A 22,673-nucleotide genomic window follows, 5' to 3' on the forward strand; every position below is an offset into this window, starting at 1 on the left:
TTTTCTGTTTGTTTGGATATCAGTCATCCATTGGAAAGATGCTACGTCTAAATTATCTTGATTAATCCTTAATTAATCTACTCATATTCCCAAATCCCAATTCCTCCCCAATCCCATTGCATGGTGTGTCACCTGATCACCTCAGTGGAAAGAGTGAATGGCAAGGGACATTTTGTCACTTCAAAATAATCACAATTATTTCTTCATCCTCACAAAAAGAAAAGAAATGGTCAATGAGTTTGCTGTACTGCTAATTTAATTCTTCTTGCACATACTTTTTCTAACTATTGCCATTTTTTCCTTCATATATAATTAAAATCATAGCTTCTATATTCTTTGTGTTTGTTTGAAAGGGAAAGAAAAGGGCAACATACTTATATTTATTATATAGTTCTTCATAAGGAAAACATGGCTCTAAAAACAGATTTGATAGAGAAAGGATTAAATCAGAATTTGTGACATATGAAGGTTACATAAGTGATATATTATCATTTGTCGACTTGTATTAAGTATAAATTTTAGGAGACATACATTGGGTGTTTACCTTTACCACTTCCCCTTGCTTTGTGTCGGATTGGTTAAAAAAAGTAGTATTGAATTCTCTTAGATAAAGAAAACTTTTAAAGTAATTAGTGATTTAAAGGTTATGATCTAAATTTGTCACCAAATTCATAGTTCGTTTTAGTTACTAGGTTTATGATTAAATATTTATATGTATTAATGGATTTCGTAATGTAAAGAGTCTAAGCAAAAGCTATGGGTTCGTCTAAACTTGTACCTAATATTGTAACTCCGCCCTTGATAGTGTAATAATTTCTGTATCCAATTTCCTCGTTAGAATTTTTGTCTCCGCTAACGAAGACACGTACGCCAAATGGAGGTTTGTGGAAACTAAATGAGAAAGCAAAAAGGAGAATAAATTATGGATTGAGTACAGTGGGTTAGATTAGTAATTAGGTGCCTAATTTTGGCTGATTACTTGTCCATTTTAAGAAATAATTCAGCAGAGCCCACAAATTAATCAAACCAACTCTTCTATGGTCGAGATGCAACTATTCTGCTCGTGATCACGGTCCAATTTTGTCGTGCATGAAAATCAAGAGACATATCCTTTTTTATATTATGCCATTCTTTAGTGGATTAATTGTTAGATCCATATCGTGATTAGTTGGTGGAAGTTCATGCACACACAAATGATAGTTTGGTCTGCGAGATAAGGAATAACAATTTTGGGATATGCGAGATTATGATATCCCGCGCTTGGTTGAGTTTTCAATTTCAGACGGGGCAGATGTAGCTTTGACTTACCAGGTCTATTTGAAACCAATTACTTTGGATGCGGAGTATAAATACGCGTGAAATTTCATTAAAGTTACAACAAATAGTAAATATGAATCTATGACGTTAAAAACATAATGAGTTACAAATGCTAAGAAAGATCGAACCGAACTGAGTTTAATCCTGTCTGTAATTCTGGATTAGCGGGGAGTTAGCTCTTTTTCTTTTGCACCTGAAGGGAAGATTAGGATGACTCTATGATTTCCCTCTCTGTCATCTGTATGAAGAAAAACTATAGTACTCTCAAGTGAGAGCTTATGAATAACAAGTGTCATACATAAACTTCTATATCTGATCAATTTATGGGAACAACATAGTTTCTTTTCAACTTTTGGTTAAGCATCCACCATATCTCTTAACTTACATTACATCTGACTTCTATAAACTCATAATACAGATACAGCATAACATAGAGAACTATAACCCTACAAGACCATTCATTACTATTTGTTGGACTTGTAAGCTAGGCATTGCTTTTGGCCTCCTTCAACAGTTTTACCACATCGAGCATTGTTGGCCGCTTCCAATGCTCATCGTTGGTGCATGACCTTGCAATAGCAAGAACGCGCAGCATTTGATCCTTCCATAATCCTGAACCAGAAAACGACGGATCCAACGTTTCAATCTCCCTGCCATTTGCAACCATCCACCTCACCCAACCAACAAGATTTCCTCCCTCAACATCAGCCTGTCCTGTTGGTGCCCGTCCTGTCACCAATTCCAACATCACCACTCCAAAGCTGTAGATATCGCCCTTGGTTGTAGCCATCATGGTCTGTCCATACTCGGGTGGTATGTACCCGAATGTACCAGCAAGGATTGTACTAACATGGCTCTCACATGCACTAATTATCCGAGCCAGGCCAAAATCGGATACTCGTGGTTCAAAATTCCTGTCTAGGAGTATATTGCTTGACTTGATGTCTCTGTGGATTATGTGTGGAACAAAACCATGGTGTAGGAACGCAAGTCCACGAGCTGACCCTAGACAAATCTTGAAACGAGTTGGCCAATCAAGTACGTCTACTGCATCTGATTGGTTTCTCAACCAGAAATCAAGGCTTCCATTCTCCATATATTCATATATTAAGAATCTCTCATCTGCAAAGACACAATACCCAAGCAATGGCACCAGATTATCATGTTTTACTTTCCCAATTGTTTCCATTTCAGCAAAGAACTCACGATCACCATGCATGTGGCCCCCGTTTAACCTCTTAACTGCAATAGTCCGGCCTTCAGGCAGTTTGGCTTTGTATACAGTACCAAAGCCACCATCACCGATAATATAACTCTGGCTGAAGTTCTCAGTGGCTGAGAGAATAGCTGTTGGATTTATCCGTAACAAAGACTGCTCGAACGTTGCAATGTTGATACTCAGAGGCTCCTTCTTTGTCTTCTTAATCAGAAGCTCATCTGTAGATGTGGGGTCTGTTTTCTTTCCTTCCTTACCTTTAACTCTGTCGAGAAGTACATCTACTTGTCTCATGAGCATTCTCCATGTGAGAACTCCGATTAGCACCACAAGAGAAAGGATCAATGCAACAAAGATGATACCCAAGACAGACGCATGGCTTAGAACTGGTGCAGATGCATAAATACTTCCCCTAGGAGGTAAAACAGGTTCACTTGGTATGCATTTCCTAGCTTTAGTGCACACATCAGGGGCTAGTCCAGTGAATTTGTTGCCGGAGAAATTGGAAAAAACAAGGCCTTCTATGTCACAAATGCTACAAGGAAAAGACTTTTGGAAACTGTTGCTGGATAAGTCAAGATATGTCAGGGAAGCAAGAGCGGAAAATGAAGGTGGTAAGTTGTCTGTAATTGAATTGTTATGGAGATCTAGTATGGACAAGGACGTTAGATTAGAGAGAGAATCATCAAGAGGACCGGAGAGTTGGTTGTTGCTAGCATTTAGGACCAACAAAGAGCTGGAGGTTCTAAAGTTAAAAGATAATGAGCCTGAGAAAGAATTCATGCTGATGTCCAGGTAAGTCAAACTTTTGACACTAAATGCAGAAGGGGGCAATGAGCCAGTTAACCGGTTATATGAAAGGTCTAGCTTGACTAAACTTGGCATCATAGAGTCAAGATTATCAGGAATAGATCCACTTATCTGGTTATGAGAAAGTATGAGACCTTGGAGGCTTGTCATTGAGAACAACTGAGGAAAAACTGGACCTGTCAAGGAATTGAAAGATAGATTAAGCAATGTTAAATTACCGAGCAGAGAAATTTCGCGAGGAATGATCCCTGTGAGCTTATTTCCCTGTAGAAGTAATTCAGTCACAACTATGCAATCCTTAATTGAGTGTGGGATGGACCCTGTTAGTTCATTGTTGGACAAATCAAGCATGCCATAATGCTGTGTGAATTCGGAGTCCGGTAAAGGAATATTCTGGAATCCGGAACAAATTTCCTCAGGTATAGGACCGGAAAACTGATTGTTAGACAGAACCAAATTGTCTAGCAATTTCAGCTTAGATATTGATCTGGGAATTTCACCTGAAAGTCTGTTTGCACCAAGGTCAAGAGATACCAACTTTGTACATTCAAAAAGCTCCAACGGAATATTTCCGGTTAACTTGTTGCCATGAAGAGAGAGATTGGTCAGATTCTTCAAGTTACCAATGGTATGCGGTATGCTTCCTTCAAACAGATTATTATCAAGTTGCAATCTCTGAAGGGTTGAAAGTTTTGCAATGGTCGGTTGAATTGGACCTTCGAGCACATTGTTGCCGAGTGAGATCGACATTAATGTTGTCGACTTCCATAGTTGATCTGGTACCTTCCCGGAAAATTGGTTTTTCGATAGCTCAAGAGTAATGAGCTGAAGCTCCCCTAGATAATCAGGCAGTTTTCCTGAGAGGTTGTTTCCAGACAACACCAAATCTGTGAGGCTTGAACAATTCCTGAAAGTACTTTGGATGTCACCAGTGAAGTTGTTATCCCACAACAGCAGAATGCTCAATGACTCGGCCCTACATATCCCTGAAGACAACTCACCAGATAACCTGTTGGAACTGACATCGAGAACGGATAGCAAAGGGAGATAAAGTGGGGGAAGAGATCCAGTTAAGAAATTCTTTGACACCATTATTGACTCTACTTGCGTCCAGTTGGAAATCCACGTAGGCAGGGGGCCTGATAAGCGGTTTGAATCAAGCACAAGGGATTTAAGTGAATCCAACCCAGAAAGACCTTCAGGTAATGGACCAGAAAACGAGTTAAAGGACAAATTTATTAACTTGAGCTTTTTACAGTTCCCTAGCTCTGAAGGGATTGTTCCAGACAATCCGGCATTTGAAGCAATTAGGTAAACCAGATTTTCTAGCTTTCCAATGGTTGAAGGAAGCTCTCCATCAAATTCATTCTGGGCTACATTCAAGTAATTCAAATTACTCAATTCTGAAATCTCTTCAGGAATACTTCCAGTGAATGTGCAGTTTTGAAGATCAAGCGCCTCCAGCTGCTTCAAACGGCCAATTGTTCCAGGAATAGGTCCAGTCAACATGTTGGATGAGAGAGTAAGAATTCTAAGCTTACTTAGCTTTCCAATTTCTGGACATATCAATCCAGTCAAGTTGTTTTGCTGGGCATCGATATATAGAAGCTCCCCCAAATTACCTAGACTGGAAGGTAGACTACCAGAGAAGAAATTTGAGCTGAAATCAAGAGACTGCAACTTGTCCATGTTTCCGATCTCATCAGGAAGATCGCCAGAAAAAGAGTTTGCATGAACTGATAACTCCCTTAGCTCCTTTAGCTCACAAATTTTTGATGGTAAATTGCCTGAAAACCTGTTATCGTCGAGCACAAGATGTTTCAGGTTTCTCAGGTTAGATATAGCTGGAGACAGCTGGCCAGTTAACCTGTTGTCAGTCAAGTCTAGTGTCTCCAAATTCTCCAGACTCCAAACATCTATCGGTATATTACCAGTGAGGGCACAATGGCTGAGATTCAGGTACTTCAGGGATCTGAATTTTCCAATGCTTCCAGGAAATGGTAAATTTAGTGGTGACACTGAACATGGAAAATCAATCCGGATAACACGTCCACCTTCACACTCTATGCCGGTCCAATTGCATGGAGTAGCATTTGTGTCAAACCAACTGGGAATAACATCCTTTTTCTGGACAAGAGAATTTCGGAGAGCCTTCAGTAACTCGATGTCACGGACCAAATAGCCAGTTGTGACTACTGGTTGTTGAGTAAAGCAGAGAAGGATGATCATTAGTACACAAGCCTCCCATGTTGAACCTTTTTTTTTCATTCTGATGATCAATGGAAGATACACTATTTTTATGCTGGTTCACTTCAGTTTCAAAGAATGAATCTGCAGGGTATTCCATGAATAAGATGAAACAAAGCTATAAAGTGAAATCAAATATGCATCATGCTAAGATGAACTAATAGGTACATGCAAACATAGAGAAAATGACGAAAATAGTCCCTTATGTTTTGAGTGTAGGTTGAAAATAGTCCCTTAAGCATGCGCTTAATAGTTTTGGTCCTTTAAGTTTGCCAAAAAAGTTTGCCAAAAGATAACACTTTTAGTCTCCATCTGATATTTAATTAGATTTGACTGGAACTATGAAAAAAAAAAAGGAAATTAGTGGGAACTCAAATTTAGAGGTACATTTTTTGTAGTTTATGCTATTTTTGATTTATTTCAGAGTCTAGAGCAGCTTTTGAGGTGTAATTTCTGCTATTTTTTTTTTCATAATGTCTAGGGCAATTTTTGTGTTGCATATTTTAGGATTTGATGAGACTTTGTTGATGTTTATGGTTAAATCTTTTTTCCCCCGACTAAAATTGTTACCAAAACTGTTAAATGCATACTTAAGGGACTATTTTGAATCTAACCTTCTGAAAACATACACCTGAATTCATTTTGTATAGCAAAGCCATGGATAGAAAAAACATAGCTTCTTCGACTAACAACAATCAGCCAAAAAACAAAAAAAAAAAAAACACTTCAGTTCTATTTGCAGATATGCAGATTTGGCTGACTGAAGTTCATGAAGAAGTTGGAGGAAAATACATTCTTCAAACAATTTTTAGCATTAAGATAAAAGTCATAGATACAAAATGGCAAGACTGAATTCAAACTTATATACCAATGCAGTGTGCACCTTCAAGTTAAATGTACCAACTTCATCACCCAAGAAACCAGCTCGAAAACTCTCCTATAATAAAGCAAAAACTGTATAAATTTCAAATCTATTTTTGTCATTAAAGAACAAATTATTGGATATTCTTTTATATTATGAAATGGTGTCAAGAATTGATTTATGAGAAGTGAAAATCCAAGACCATTGTATTCTATAGTACCTGGAAAGTACAAAAACAGGCTTAAAGACATTAAATATGGTGTTAACCATAATATTATCCATCACACATATGATAGTATAGTGTTTCATCTTTTGTAAAGCTTAAGATAAGTTACTTAATATATTTGGTTCGACTACAAAAGATTTCATCAAAGCTGAACCAAAGAAATAGGAAAATCTATGTCTAAACATAATTATAAAAGAGCATTAATTAGTACTAGTAACATGCCCAATTAGTTAATATTACCAGTTAAACCTTCATCAAAATTATGATTAATGCTTTGTACAAAGTACAAAAAACTAGTACTATACTGTAAAAGGCCAAGAAAAATGCCAAATAACAAGTTATCAGTTACTCCCTCCGGATAAAAAAAAGAGTCTACTTAGCCTTTTTTTTCTTTTTTGATAAAAAAAAAATGTCCACTTATTAAATCAAGAAACAATTAACCTTATCTTTTAAGATTTGCCCCTATTAAGTGTTATGTGATCAAATCTCAATACATATTTAATTAGAAGTAGTTTAGTCAATTTATATAAATGACTAAGTAGATTCTTTTTTTGATGCGGAGGGAGTATTACTGGAAAATCAACAAGTCACAAAAAGACAAGAGTGAAAATATGAGGAATCTCGAGTGGCAAAACTGTGGAGCAAAAAAAAAAAAAAAAAAAGCTGATAACTTTATGTATTAGACAACTAGGCATTGGGCTCAAGAAAGATCTCAACAACATTTGATATGCACGTTATTCTATATCAAAAAATAGCCATAAATCTTTAAGCATTTCTCACGCGCATAAATTTACTAAAAATAGCAAAAAACTGTACAACAACCAAATGGGTTCCATACAAAAAAAGGGAAACATTTATAGATCTACACATTATGTGTGACTAAAATGAGACTCTCCCATAACACTTGTCAATGTCTTTTTTTTCCAAATTCAAGTTATAAGTAGTTGTAGTTAATACTCCCTCCGTCCCAATTTATGTGATACATCTCGCTTTTCAAGAGTCAATTTGACTAAATATTGAAGTTAAATTGAATTAGATTAACTCAATTTTTTAAGATAAAAAAATTATATATTTAAAAACTGCATGAAAAGTACTATAAGTTGCAATTTTTGTCATATCAATTTGGTAAAAAAATACATCTCAAAACGTTGGTCAAAGTTCATATAGTTTGAATCTCGGGAAGCGAAAAATATCACATAAATTGGAACAGAGGGAGTAAAAAACTGCCAAGAACAGCACTTTTTTCAAACACAAAGACATACAGTATATATATATATATGATAAAAATTTATTCAAAGCGAGTTCATATGTTGCGTACACAAGAATAGAATGAAACAACATGTATAACCTAACAAATTTTTTCTCACAAATGACAAGCTAAAAAAAAGAAAGAAACCACATATATAAATGAAAAAAGGAGAAAAAGAAATAAAAGTAGAACAAGAAAACCCACTTAACAAAAAAAAATGAGCTAAGAACCAAAAAACATGGTAATGCAAATCAGGAAGTTTTTTGAATGAAACATTAAATAAATCAAAAAAAGACTCAACCCATGAACAAAAATGAGGTGAAAATACAGTGAAGGTGGTACAAAATGGTGTATAATTAGAAATCAAAAACTTCAAAAAAAAAAAAAAAGGTACCTTTTAGAACAAGAAGAAAAAGAAGAGGACGTTGATCTTGGGATTTCAGATTGATATTCTGTTCCACACACTTTTTGGCTATTTCACACACTCATACACTGCTAGAAATAATGATTTTTCCCTCCGATGTTCGGGAAATTTGTAATGTAAAATATAATTTTCCCGCTTCATCTCTACCAAGTCAATTCACCGGAAAAAAGCATGGTGAGATTTTATTGAAACACTGGAAACTTGCTAATTTTTTCGTGTGAAAATACCACTTAAATATTTAGGTAGAGATTTTTTAATAGTGATAACTCATTCATGAAAAGCACAAGAAAAACACTTTAAGTGATCAAACAAAACCGAACCCAATGAGGTAAGAACATACAAATAGGCATTGAAAGAATCAACAGAAAATCACACACCGAAAAAAAAAATACTATCAGCAAAAAAAGGAGCCAAAAAACATGGAGTTCTTGGAAATGAAAAAAAAAAATTCAACAAAAAAGAACTTACCTTTTCAGGAAAAGAAGAAGTAGCTGGTATGTTTGATGATGGGGTTTTTTTTTTTTTTTTTTTTCAGGGTGATATTAAGTTAATGGGGTCTGTTTTTGAGAAGCCAATAGTGAAGAAAAGCAAAAAATAAAAACTGTGTAACTGAAAATGAAAACTGTGTAAGAGAATCAGAAAATTTGATACTGTTTTGTTAGAGTGAGTACTAATAGTACTCATCAATGGAGTGTGTGGGGTGGTGCCAAAGGCGTGATACGGTTTCACTATCACATGCATCCAAAATTGGGACTGTCATAAGGACGGTTACGTTCTTTTTTCCACTACCTGACCTCACCCTTATAACACAAATATATCTTTTTCTTCTTCCTTTTCCCACTCATTTTCTCGTTTACTCTATGGGTACGACTAGGCTCATTATTATCATGTGTTCGGAAAATAGGTAAGGCAGGGAACAAACATACATGTTTCTTTTTTCTTATTCTCTGTTTGGTTTATCTATTAGTAAGAGAAACTTGGGATTTTGCCTGACACCAAATGTTCCTTATTTTTGGGGTCGGTTTAAAATATTCTTTAACGCACTTTTAAGACATGCTAGGGAGGGGAAAATAAAAGTTTTTTTCCTCATCCTGTGTTTGGTTAGTCACTTTTCCTTTGATTCACCCCTTGCTTAAGGGGTCGTCTGTTCGCGGACTAAATTATTCCGTTATTATATTTCTGAGATTTTACTTTTTGGACTAATTTATCATACTTGAGAGGTGGATAAAATAATCCCAAGTATAATGGGATAAGGTGGGATATCCAAAATTACGTATGAGATCAATTTATACCGAGATATTCCACCTTACCCCTCATATCACACGGCCCCTAATAGTACGTATTGGCCAATACACACACTTGAAAAAAATAATTATTTGAAGTTAAACCTTAAAGAGTATTTAAACATTCGACAAGAGTATTATTAGTACTTTGTTTGTTTGGACAAAAATAAAGTGGAAATATGAACTTTGTATCCCGCTATGACACTTGCACATTTAGATGCTACTACCGTACTATCAACAGAATTAGCTACCAAAGGTATTCATCCAATAATATGTCCTCTAGATTCAACGTTAACCATACTTCACCCTCGGATCGTTCGTTAGGAGCATTACCCAAAGAGTTACAACGTACAATCCGCATTTTTTTGTTTGGTGAAATTTCTTAGGTCATTAATGGGTATCGAAATTGAAAAAGAAGAGCTTTTATGATCAAAATAAGTGGCGTTTTAGGATTTCCAGAAAAAATTAATCTTATTCTTCTAAAATTATCCTTATTTACATAATCATTAAATAGTTTTTTTTATTATTATTTAAGGAAAGAGGCAACTTAGAAAGAGTAAAATATGATTAGGTTGTGTCTGTTGGAAAATTAATTTAAAGTTGTAGGAAACTAAAATTATATAAGACATGGCATTTGTTTTAGTTACAAGATTTTTGAAATTTTGGATAAATTATGTTTTCTTCGGTATCATTTATAAATTATTATTGCTAAATTCTATTTTAAGTAAAAGTTTATTTTTATGGTTAGTAGGAGTAATTCTTTGCGTTCAATATTTTTAATTATTACGAGCATCATATTCTATAGTCAAACAAGAGTTCAATTATGATAATCTGACATAGACTATGATATCATAAGAACTGTAACGGAAGCACATCATTAAACAAAAAGATTACTATAATGAAATCAGATCACAAAAGAACAAAAGTCATTATTTCAACACACTTTAGATTCAACCGTTTACTGAAAAAGAGTTTAGATTAACTTTTATTTTGTTGTATGAAAATGTTCTATGGAAAAATCAACTCTCAAATTAACTATTCCTGAAATAACACTCTTATATCTTTGTTTGGTTAGATATCATTAATTTCAATATTAAATCCTGCATAAAAATAGTATATTTGATTGATCACACAAAAGAAATATGCTTCTACGGTAAGGGGTGTCAATGGTACGGTTTGGGCGGTTATTTTATAAAATTTATACCATACCAATTTTTCGGTTATTTTACTTTGTAGAACCAAAATTAGACTTTTCGAAACCGTCCCATCATCTCGGTTTTTCTTCGGTAGCGGTACGATTCGGTTAATTTTCGATTTTTTTAAAAACAAAGCAACATCATGTCATAGTCACTAGTAAAAGTTAAAGACACGATATCATGCATACTTCAATAGGACTTTGGCTAAAGTTCTAGACATTTTTACTGTTTAAAAGGTGATGAATCAAGAAAACATGAAAGACAATAAGAATAAAGATTGATCCCACTATTTTACGGTAGTGTAAAACAATGTCAAGCAAAGACAAAAAGTATAATTTATATCGCATGAGGGGGCAATAATCAATCAAGATGGGACTCAAGAACTGAGACCACTAAGATTAAGTATCCAATAAGAGTAGCTAGTTACTATTCGAGACGCTAGAACTAATTTAATTTCAATAGGAGTAGTTTAATAGGTTTTAGAGTTGAAACTTTAGGTGTTAATTATTTCATCATCCCGAACTCAAGACGAAAATTTTAATATTTATTATATTTAAATCTAATATATAGAATATCTTTTACATATATAAATGTATTCGGTACGGTTAGGTATTTTTCGTTTATTTTTATAAAATTTAAAACCAACCCAATTATTCGGTACGGTTATAAATTTTTATAAAAACTGTCGGTTTTATTAAGGAAACATAAAATCGATTCGGTACGGTACGGTTCGGTGGTTTTTTGAAAACCATTGACACCCCTACTTCCACCTATGTACAACCAGTTAGTTAAGCCCTTCTCAAGCCGATTAAGTGTTCCCATATTTTGAAGTTTTTGAACGCCATTAGTGCCTGAGAAAGACCTTCGCAATAATGCAGGGGTGTCAAATGGGCTAAGTTGGTTGGAAATTATTGATCAAAATAAGCTGAGTGGATTGAGGAATCATGGATTAATTTGGTTGGGAATTAATGATCAAAATAAGCTGAGTGGATTGAGGAATCATGGATTAATTTTGCCACCCTTATCTACATGTCATACAACTTTCTTCAGAATAAAAAGAAGAAAAGATATATTGATAGTATTAAACATACAATTCAAGTTTGTAACTTTGTATGTGAACAAAATAAATTTTACAATGCCTACTACTTTTTGTATTAGTATTTCATTTCCTCTGATTCTTTGAAAAGAATCTGAGAGCAATATAAAACAGAACCCTGTAAAAAACAGCCCATCCCAACATTACATATACTTTTTCCCACTTCTTGCCTGGATCTTGTGAAATATTAAGTGATTTCAATATTCCAAAACCAGTAACATCTCTTCCAAGAGGATCTTTTCCAAAAGATTCATTTGTTTGATACTGATTCATTAACAGTCCTTCATATGGATAACTCATAGTTGAAACATAGTTCATCCATTTCCAGTACTTCGGCATGTCATTGCTGTTCAAGAAATAGCCACAAAACAAGAAAAATAGCGCGGTGAAAGCAATAACAGCAGCATATCCTAGTATGTAATTTGGTACCACCGAGCTCACGAATATAACGAATGAATTCGTGGAGAGTAGTGACATGAATAAAACTACCAAGAAATATATGAATGGCCCTCGAAGCGATAGTGCAAACCAAACAATCACTGCATAAACTGCAGCCTGGAGAGCTAGGAACGGAAGATATGTAATTAGACCTGCAACATTTTGTACAACACTTATTAGGACGACGTCCACTAGTAGATTTATTCGAAAAGATATGTACCCTAAGTACTAGCATGGAGTAATAAGTTCAAAAAAATGTAATCAGACCTGCAATTGTGTATGAAGAGGCCCTATACTTATTGTGAGAGGTCTCTCGGATGAAGACAAATCGTTCTTGAATGAAAGCAGGAACAGCATCATTGGACGAAAAGAAAAGGAGGGTGCAAGTGAAGATGAAGAAACTGAGACGATTCGTTATGCCTTGAAGGTTTTCTTTGGGATGCAGGAACATCGTAGCCATCATAATTCCCATGGCTGTTAGTACTACAAGCCTCGAGAGGAAAAGTTCAGGAGTGCGCATGATGTTTATAAAGTTTCTTCTCATCAAAATCCACGTCTCTGAGAAGAAGGAATTTGCAAATTTTGGCCCTGGATCATGGAAAGAATGATTGGTATTGATCGCAAAATCATTGGGCGTCAAATAGTCATTTTCGTTGACAGTGTAGTCACTACTATTCGGAGTTGGAGTACTTTGAACGATCTCTGTAGAGTAGGCATAGCATCCTGGTGAAGAACTGCACCAACATCCAAAATGGTTAGTCAGATTTAACTTATACTATATACTAACAACCTAAATAATCTTCTACAATATCATAGCATTTCAACATGTAATAAAATATCTGTCTTATTTTCCTCGCTATTAGTACCATTTAATATGGAGCGTTACCTATAGTTATCTTTCAGGCTGTCAGCGTGTATTTATTGAATTTTAACCTGAAAGACATTTGTATAACATGAAATAGAAGTGAAGTGAATGTTTTACCCCATTACACTTGGACTTCTAGGATCATTGCGCCTAGCTGGTGAAAAGCCTAGAGATTGTAGAACACCACTATGGCTGGCAGTCCAGGACTTGGATGTATTCCAGGGACTCCTAACACTGTGATCAAATCCTGTGTCATCTTGTGCACCGGTTTGCAAACGAAGACGTTTGCTTGCCTTGTCACGACCCTGTGCCTCCATGGCCTGATGTTTAGCACGGTGTGATAGGCGGGCAGGTGATGGAGGCACGGTGGAAGCTGACATCTCGTGTGTTGCTGCTGCACCGATTGGTGGAGGTTTCATACCAGTAAGTGCAAATGCTCCTATTGCTTCTACTCCAAGCTCAGATTGGTCATATTCCTGAATCACATCAATTAAGTGTTCTATCGAGCTTTCGTTCTTTGGCACTTTTCGTCCCATCCTGACAAGATGGTGTGATACATCATTCGGTGCTCCTTGGTACATGAGTTGTCCGCGAGCCAGGATTATTAGATGATCAAGAAGCAACTGAATGCGGTGCGAAGGTTGATGAATCGTTAGAATCACAGTGCTTCCAGCTCGGGCTATATCGTGCACCTTCTCAATTACACTATGAGCACTAGTTGAATCAAGACCTGAAGTAGGCTCATCCAAGAACAACAATGAAGGTCCATGTATAATGTCCACACCAATTGACACCCTACGACGTTCACCACCAGAAACTCCTCGAGTCCCTTCATCACCTATGTAAGTGTTCCTAGTCGACTGCATTCAAATAAACGATCAAAACCACATAATGATTCAAATTTAGGAAATTCTAGAGACGTGAAAGAATGATGCTCAAATTAAGTACATCTTATAACATATGTTAAAAGTTACTTATATTTGGTTCTCAAGAAACATGACGATTATACAGTTTGACATCTCTACAGTAGTCATCCTCTATAACAATGTTTCAATATAACAACCAAGTTTTCTTTGCAACTCGTTTTTCATATTATGTTATATTTTATGTTTTGTATAACAACATTTCGCTATAAAGAACCAAAATATATCCACACAAACGATGTTGGTATAAAGAAGTTTGACTATATAACATTAGCGAATGAGTTGTCGTCGACTTACAGACAATCCAAGTTGCTCGATCAGCTTCTCAACACGCTCCTGTTTTTCAGTCGTCGAGAGTGACCCCAATCTAAAATCAGCAGCAAACATGAATGTCTCATAGACAGTAAGCATTGGAAAGAGTCTATCATCTTGCATTATATAAGCTGAACTTCCTTTAATCAATCTTGGACTCATATCAAGCCCACCCATAGACACTTTACCCTTAAGGCTTCCACTTGCAATTCTTCCAGCCAATCCATCTAAAAGTGTGGACTTTCCAGCACCACTTGGGCCCATAACTGCAGTAATGCAACCTTTTGGTGCATAGCCTGTTATTTGGTGCAACAAGTCCACTTCTTGACTTAACCATTTCCCATTTTCATCTTTGATCCTCTTTGTCACTGTGTATGTTAGGCTTGAGAACTCGAGCCCCCCTGTATAATTTACCGGCTTTCCTATGTCCACAACATGCCCCATAGTCAAAGTAGTTTACACTGTCCGTGCACAAAACTTAAGCTCACCTGTGTGATTTATATATAGACTTATTGGGGACTACTAGTTCTTTCTTTCTTTTTTTTTTTTTTTTTTGGATAACTATGTGTCCCAAAGAATTTAGATGATTTGCAGGGGAATTATAAAGGGTGACGCTGAGAAAATGACTTTCCAAAGGAGGCATTTCCAAGGCTAATATAATTACATTTAACATTGAGTAATCCGTTTTGTAAGTTGTTTTGATCAATACGGAGAAAATATTTTCTTGTTTGCTTCATCCTCTATTTGCAACTTGTGCTTGTCTTATCTTTGATCCATTTGCCAATATCACCCTGAATATTAGTACCATTTTAACTTTTATATGTTTTATAGGTTGTATAATTATTGTAGAATATACTTTTTCCTCCAACGTTAGTCTACTTTGGTTTTCTCAATAGTTAACTCTGTTAACTTTTAACAACAATCTCACTTTCACTTTCATAACCGAGAAAAATTGGAGAGTCAACCGACCTACAGTTCAAGCTCGCTGGTTAATGACATCGTTCCTCTATCAAAATGTTTTCAATATTTATAAAGACATCGGCCTACCATTGAAGATAAGTAAAACAGTGAACTTTTAATTTTGAGATATATGCAAGTCCTATTCTTGTGATTGAAGTGTTCAACTAACTTATGGGACTGAAATGTGATACGTACAACTTAATAACAAACTCTTAATAATGCAGCTGTATGCACTACTATACTACTCTCCAAGCCTTTTGTACAATCACCACAAGCCTATTCCAACTCATGTCAAATAAAATCACATCAGAGAAGATAGGTTTAAATTTCGATGCAGCTCTCGGTTATTTGAATAATTCCATTTCATCTCTCTTTAAATTATAAGTGAGTATAAGAGATTATTTCCTCACAACTTCCTCATATAATAGACAAAATTCATCAGTCACATAGAAACATGTGTGAAAGAATTGGACTTAATTGACTAACATTTAGCTATAAGGCTAAAACTGATGAAAGCTGTAAAAGAAGCTTTAAACTAAGAAAAATAAAAATGCTTAAAAGTAATCTAATTTTTAATGAAGATAAATAGATAAATTGGATGATTTTTTTTACATTATTTTTGTTTTTGACTGTATATTCTCAGTTTTGGACTGTAGGCTTATGGGCTGAACTCTCCTGCTGGTCCATCAGGCCCTCTTGTTACTTAGCAAAACGCCCAATCTTTAGCCCATGTATGAGATGAAGCCCAAGCCTACTTCTTAGCCCAATTCAAGAACCAAATTTTGGCTTTCACAAAAGCATTTTTCTTCAGAAAAAATTATAATAATCGAAAATGCAATAGTTTTTTTTTTTTCTTTCGAAAATGCAATAGGTAGCTTGTGACAAAAACAAAGAATGAGATATGTGTATAACAATTTTACTATTTCGATGAGCAAATAACTAAAACATATGTGTTTTTATGTCCAAACAAATATAGCAATAAATAACTATTTTACAAAATTCTAACACATCAAACGGTAATAATAGTTACGACATAATTATAGCTCATCGATCCTAGTTAATACTATACTCATGCGAATATTGCGCTTTATTCTTCTTCACAATATGCCTTGGAGTTGATTTTGAGGTGCTAAACCTTAAAAACTTTATAAATTCATGCTATTCTATAGGGTCCTCAAAATGATTTATGCACTTTGCTTATTATTTTTGCTCCTAGTAATTAAGTAATAGTAAGTAACTAGTTCTATGATTTAATCTATTTACAGGAAGACATTCAAGTTTGCAAAGAATAAAGGGTACAAAATCTTTTAAAAATTAATAAAGTGAATTACAAATGAGTATGTGCATTTTAATTTTATTGAATTAAAGTTTGGCTTTAGATTACTATTTAACTTCTTTTTATATAACTGTGGTGTATGAATAGAGGTGGGGTCAAGATTTGAAGTTTATGAGTTCTGAACTTGCATCGTAATCCATATTGGTTTTTGTCACCGGGTTCGCGACTAAACAGTTATACATATGTAATGAATTCTCGAATACACGTACAAGGTCTATAATCTAAGTGATTTCAAATAAAATTACGTTTAGTGCGTGAGATTGTAAAATAACAACCACATCATATTAATCTGATGTGTAAAAAAAAAATCTGAAATATCATTTCCTTATATTTAGTCATTCCAATGGCTATTTCCTTATCTCCTTCCATATATCTTCTATATCCCTCCATTAAAATATAGCTATCAACTTTTCCTTCATTTACTATTTTTCTCTTGAAGGGGTAACAATTATAGAAAATTCAAGTATAAGGAAGTAATTAGGACCAATTATTGTTTGAGGAGATAATAATTATAGAAAAGTCAAGTATAGGGATAATTAAGAGTTAGGACCAAGTATAATTTAAGCGGATCTAAATAAAACTCGCCCAGTTTTGAAGGATATTTAAGATATTATGCCTGTTATAATTTCCTTAAAGCATGTCCTTGTTTTGGTCAACCAAAAGCTGATAATACGCATACCTCATTGGTTGACCTCTATAATGAGAGCATCTATAGCAGAACATTTTTGACTTCTTTTGACGTAAGACGCTCATATCAAGAGAGCTCTCAATTGCTGACTTTGTACAAGTGATGTCCTTAATTTGGATATCAAAATAATGAAAACGAGATTTTTTTTTTCTTTTTCTGAAGAGTAAAAAGTAGCAGTAGTAAGCTAATATTCTGGAAGTAGCTTTGCTAATATACTTTGTTATAGATCTTATCCCTTTAAGCACTTTAGCGATTTATGCACTTCAATTCAATGCATTGTGTTTCAACCCTTTTACTGGTTGAAAAATAGGGATAAATTTCACAAATAGCCACTCTCTATTTTTTGAAATTGAAAAATAATCGTTGTCATGGAATTCTAAACTTCAGAGGTGACACAGCAAGACATTGCCATCGAGTGTCACGCGTGAAATTCGAAACTCCATGACAATATGGCTATTATTACATTGTGGAAAAGTGGCCGGTGGAAGCTATTTCTACGAAAATAGGAAAGCTTAGGACCAAGCTAGTAAATCTTTAAATTTGAGGGCCCAATTATTATTGTAAAAATGACAGCAGACAGTCGTTTATGACGCCCTTTTTAAGAATATATCCAATTTTACAAATGATTTAAAGTTTAACCAGTTATGGCAGCTTCAGACCAAACGCTTGTTGCAGTTACTTCTTTTTCTTCAGAACCGACAGTCGTCTCAATTTAAAAACTTTAAACTCGTGATTTCAACTTAACTTGCATATCTGAAGTTTATTTTGAGACGGCTAAACTTTAAAACCTTATGGATTTCTACTATTCTTTAAATAGGATCGTGAAAGTGATTTGTACACGTTGTCCAATACTATTGCTCTCAGCCTCCTAGTAAATACTTAGTTATATGACTTAAATCTTTTTCGGGAAAACATTGAAGATCATAGAGAGAGAGAAAATGATACAAATCTTTAAAGATTTAGTAAAAATAACTTGAAATAAAAATATTTATTTAAATTTTAATTAAAGTTTAGCTTTGGATCACTAATTAACTTTATCGAACTGGCCTGGTTGTGATAGCCCCATATCAAGTCAGACGAAGTAGTAGCTATGTATGCACATATCACAGCCAAATTGATAAGTTTGAAAAAAGATGAAGATCGCAAAAATTTGCTTTGATAAGATTTTGAAAGAATAGAAAGGATCCAATTCCTCGACAGCCAACAACATTTGCATATGTGTGCATAGAAGAGAAAATATTGAAAACATTGGCTTCATTTTTCACTATTTGGTTCTTTCTCCATTATAGTAACCTCACTACTACTCCTTCTTTGCTATAAAAATAGAAAGGATCCAATTCCTCAACAGCCAACAACATTTGCATATGTGGGCATAGAAGAGAAAATATTGAAAACATTGGCTTCATTTTTCACTATTTGGTTCTTTCTCCATTATAGTAACCTCACTATTTGGTTCTTTCTCCATTATAGTAACCTCACTACTACTCCTCCTTTGCTATAAAAAGTGGCCACAATAGCAAATGTTACTCATAATTTTAACTTTCTCAATACATAGTTTTGTTAACCCAAAAAATGAAGCTTAAGACTTGTATTCCCCCTTTGCTTTTACTTCTTCTCATATCCTATTATGTAAGTGCTGCTGAAACATCCCAAGATGACAAAAAGGGTAATAACCTTGTATTTTTACACCATCAAGTTATCTTTATCTATTGTATTATGTTACTTATCTTAATTACTTAATTATTTACAAGATATAAATTCCACAAGTTATCTTTATCTATTGTATATATCCTAAGTGTATAAAATTTTTATAATAATTGTGTATATAACTTAAACTTGTACTCGTTACAAGATATAAATTCCACATTTTAAGAACGATTACCTGTGTATATTCTAAGTGTATAATATTTTTATACTAATTGTGTAAATAACTTAAACTCGTAATAGTACTTAAATGACAAGCAATGATAATTTTGACTGAATTAGATGGCTAGGTACCTCGTTCGACCTTTATCATGTGCTAATTACAAATCTTACTATGTATTTATGAAGTGCTAGTCTTCATAAAAGTTCGCTCATTCTAGTTGCATGACATGATATATATGCTTTGTACTTGGTGTGTATAGTATAGTACTTAATGAAGTGCTAGTTAATCTTAATTAATATCTTTCATTTCATATTTGCATATATACTAATATAATAAACTTGTGCTTAATTACTTTCTTAATGTTGTCTTAATAATAAGAAACATGTGATTATTTCATGTTCACATATAAAGCCTGCTAAAAATATTTGTTGCAGCTAATGAAATGAAAGAAGCAAGCACAGAGAAGGAACCAAAGGAAACAAAATACCAGCTGGGCGGAGGCACAGTTTGTCGATATGGTTGCTGTGGTGGTTGGAGAGGCAATTTCTGTAGCCGCTGTTGTAGATCAAGTAAAAAAAAATTACACTGTCACGTTTAATATGTTACAACGATAATTTACCCCTCTTTTTCAAAAATTTAATATGGTTAAATTTTTTATACTGTTAGCAACGTTTAGTATGTTATAACTATACTTTATATATTTTTAAATTTGCAATCAATATAATTAAAAGTTATATCTAACAGTCTTTCAAGTAATATATAATTGTATGGATACCTTTTATAATATTTTTAAACATTCCATGCACGGCTCGTTCCAATATTATAAACTTTACTGGCGTTAGCAACATTTAATATGTTCTGACGGTACTTTACATTGTATCTTTTCAAATTATCACTTAATATGATTATAAAGAGTTATATGTAATTGTTTTTCAAGTGATCTGATTGTATGAATATTATTTATAATACTTTACATTTCATGCATGCTCGTTCCAAAAATATAAACTTTAGTATATATATTCTATTTACCTTTTGTTTATATATATTGAAGCTAATGAAATAGAAGAAACAAAGAGGGAAACGGAGCAGGTCCGACGCGGTTGTCGATTTGGCTGCTGCGGTGGTTATACCCGCTTTGGTTGCCGGGCATGTTGCAGACCAAGTAATTAAATCTCACCTTTTTTCTTTATGTTGTTTTATTTGTTATTCTTTTCCTCCTATGTTTATTCCCTTTATATCAATTGATGCAAAATATATAAACATTAGAAGTTATAACTACCGTTGGATATTTTTCCTTTATGGATTTGTTACTATTTTTTAAATAATAAGTAGTGTTTTTTAACGTTTGGTCGTGGAAATATCTTTCAGGGTAAAAGGGAAAAAATTATGACTTCCCCTACCATTGGGCGGAAGTCATTTTCCTTCATAACTATATGAACTCTTAATTTCATGACATTGTTTAACTATAACTTATATATTAGTAAGTTTTATCAATCTTCAATACTTAAAAGTCTCCAAAAAATAAAGTCTTTTTTTCTTTTAACCCCTGATCACCCCAGGAAGGGTGGTAGCTTAGCTTGGCTCCCCTTGCCTCTTTTGCTATACTATATGTTATACCTATATCAGGGATACGCCACCTTAAGGCCGAAATTATAAGGAAAAAAGTACTTCAAAGTCTCATCAAATTAAAACACTATATTGGTTTGCTAATACTATTAGTCTTTAATAAATATCTCTCTTCCAGAAAATATCTTTCACTTCTCTAAATATTTATAAGTCATTTTCTGGAAAATATTTTCCGTAACATGACTGTATCAAACACTCTTTTCATAAATAATTATATTTATAAAAAAATGCACTTAATGTGCATAAAGATCTTATGCATGACCAAATAAATTTTCCTTTCTAAAATTCACAAGTCAAAAACTCAAAATTCTTGCTCCACCTCTGCGTATTATAACTAGTACGTATATTTGCAGAAGAAAGTGCTGTAGTTGCTGAAAAACATGAACATGATGGTGATGGTTATGGCTACGGCTATGGTGGACAAGGTGGTTATGGCTATGGCTGGGGAGGCCGTGGCGGCGGCGGTGGCTGGGGAGGCCGTGGCGGCGGCGGTGGTGGCTGGGGAGGCTGCCGATATGGTTGTTGTGGTCATATTAGATATGGTGAATGTAGGAGGTGTTGTTACTCAGCTGCAGAAGCAAAAGCCTATGTTGAAAATGAAGCTCAGCCTTAAAAGGTTTTCAAGACTGTTGGAATGAAAGAAGAAGCATCCACATGTAGTTAATGTAAACTAAAATAAATATGAGAGTTTATGTATGAATAATATGGATGCTTATTATATATATATATATGGGTTTTTTCTTCCTTCCTGTATTTTATTTCACTACTTTTGCCTTTAGGGTTAGATCTCTAATGGCTTTGAGAACCCAAGTTTACATGTGATGTTGTAAATTTGATGTTTTCTACTGTACTGAATAATGTGAATTTATTTTGTTTACATGTTACTTCCTCTGTTTTAATTTTATATGGCTTGATTAGGAGTACGACAATTAGACACTTAAACTAACTAATATTTGGTATGAATTCAGACATAGAATCTTTATTTTTTTAAAATATATTCATAAGCTACGTTAAAAAAAAAAACTGTAAGTCACAATAAACGAATGGAGTAATTATTTATATATTATCTTAATTTGGGTTAATTTGCTTTTTCTTTACATCTGAATGTGACATTTAAACAAACAAAAAGTGGCGTTTTTACTCGGCTTTAGTGAGTTTTCAAAATATAATTTGGAAAAATAATTGTGCATTTAATTTGGATTTGTTCATGTACCTTTATTTGAAAGGTATTTGTGTTTGAATTAGGTGCATTAACTGAAAAACCTCTTGTATTTTTAAGAAGATTCAAATTTATCAATTTTCACTAATAAGTAATAATGCTCTTGATGGAATAGAAGTATAGTTAAAAAAGGAACAAATTATAATGTTGGTTGAGACAAGTATATCTCGCTTTCTATAAGTAGATAGAAATCTACCGCATGGATGATCTTCACCGTTTCAATAGTAATATTTTTAACTTATCATGTCTAGGATATAATAATCTGGCAATATTGTATAACTCAAAGATAGTTGGATTAGTTAATTAAAAATAGTGAATAAATATTGTAGTGGTAAAAAATATTTCTACGTGTCGAATTTGATTTTACAAACAAGTCATCAGTGTTGAAGCATAAACAATTTATGTGCATTGAGTGTTTATGCTAGAAACTAGTAAATGCATAATATGTGTTTGCATATATACCTCTATCAATTAATAATAATTAATTAATGCATATATATATTTTCATTAAAT

General features: G+C 34.0%; 3 protein-coding genes across 4 annotated transcripts; 1 reads left to right on the forward strand and 2 right to left on the reverse strand.

Moving 5' to 3' along the window:
• Positions 1–1,438: 1,438 nt before the first annotated feature.
• LOC132059495 (leucine-rich repeat receptor protein kinase MSP1-like) lies at positions 1,439–8,936 on the reverse strand. Its single transcript, XM_059452473.1, has 3 exons — positions 8,820–8,936; positions 6,459–6,527; positions 1,439–5,674 (listed from the first exon to the last, which is right to left on the reverse strand). The coding sequence occupies exon 3, from the start codon at positions 5,609–5,611 to the stop codon at positions 1,802–1,804; it is 3,810 nt and encodes a 1,269-aa protein (XP_059308456.1). The 5' UTR covers positions 5,612–5,674; positions 6,459–6,527; positions 8,820–8,936; the 3' UTR covers positions 1,439–1,801.
• Positions 8,937–11,992: 3,056 nt separating this feature from the next.
• On the reverse strand, positions 11,993–14,945 carry LOC132060666 (ABC transporter G family member STR2-like). Its single transcript, XM_059453644.1, has 4 exons — positions 14,450–14,945; positions 13,347–14,089; positions 12,632–13,098; positions 11,993–12,516 (listed from the first exon to the last, which is right to left on the reverse strand). Exons 1-4 carry the CDS (start codon positions 14,906–14,908, stop codon positions 11,993–11,995), a joined length of 2,193 nt encoding a protein of 730 aa, XP_059309627.1. The 5' UTR covers positions 14,909–14,945.
• A 4,022-nt stretch (positions 14,946–18,967) lies between these two features.
• LOC132067757 (late embryogenesis abundant protein M17) lies at positions 18,968–21,825 on the forward strand. 2 transcript variants are annotated; one of them, XM_059461080.1, is made up of 5 exons: positions 18,968–19,114; positions 19,750–19,884; positions 20,367–20,477; positions 21,295–21,395; positions 21,426–21,825. In XM_059461080.1, the coding sequence occupies exons 1-5, from the start codon at positions 19,021–19,023 to the stop codon at positions 21,552–21,554; spliced, it is 570 nt and encodes a 189-aa protein (XP_059317063.1). In that variant the 5' UTR covers positions 18,968–19,020; the 3' UTR covers positions 21,555–21,825. The 2 variants fall into 2 exon arrangements, with proteins under 2 accessions (XP_059317063.1, XP_059317054.1); XM_059461071.1 differs by having other exon boundaries at positions 21,295–21,825.
• The last annotated feature ends 848 nt before the right edge of the window (positions 21,826–22,673 follow it).

The sequence above is a fragment of the Lycium ferocissimum genome, chromosome 1, assembly GCF_029784015.1.
Source record: "Lycium ferocissimum isolate CSIRO_LF1 chromosome 1, AGI_CSIRO_Lferr_CH_V1, whole genome shotgun sequence".
In the NCBI taxonomy this organism is placed as follows: domain Eukaryota; kingdom Viridiplantae; phylum Streptophyta; class Magnoliopsida; order Solanales; family Solanaceae; genus Lycium; species Lycium ferocissimum.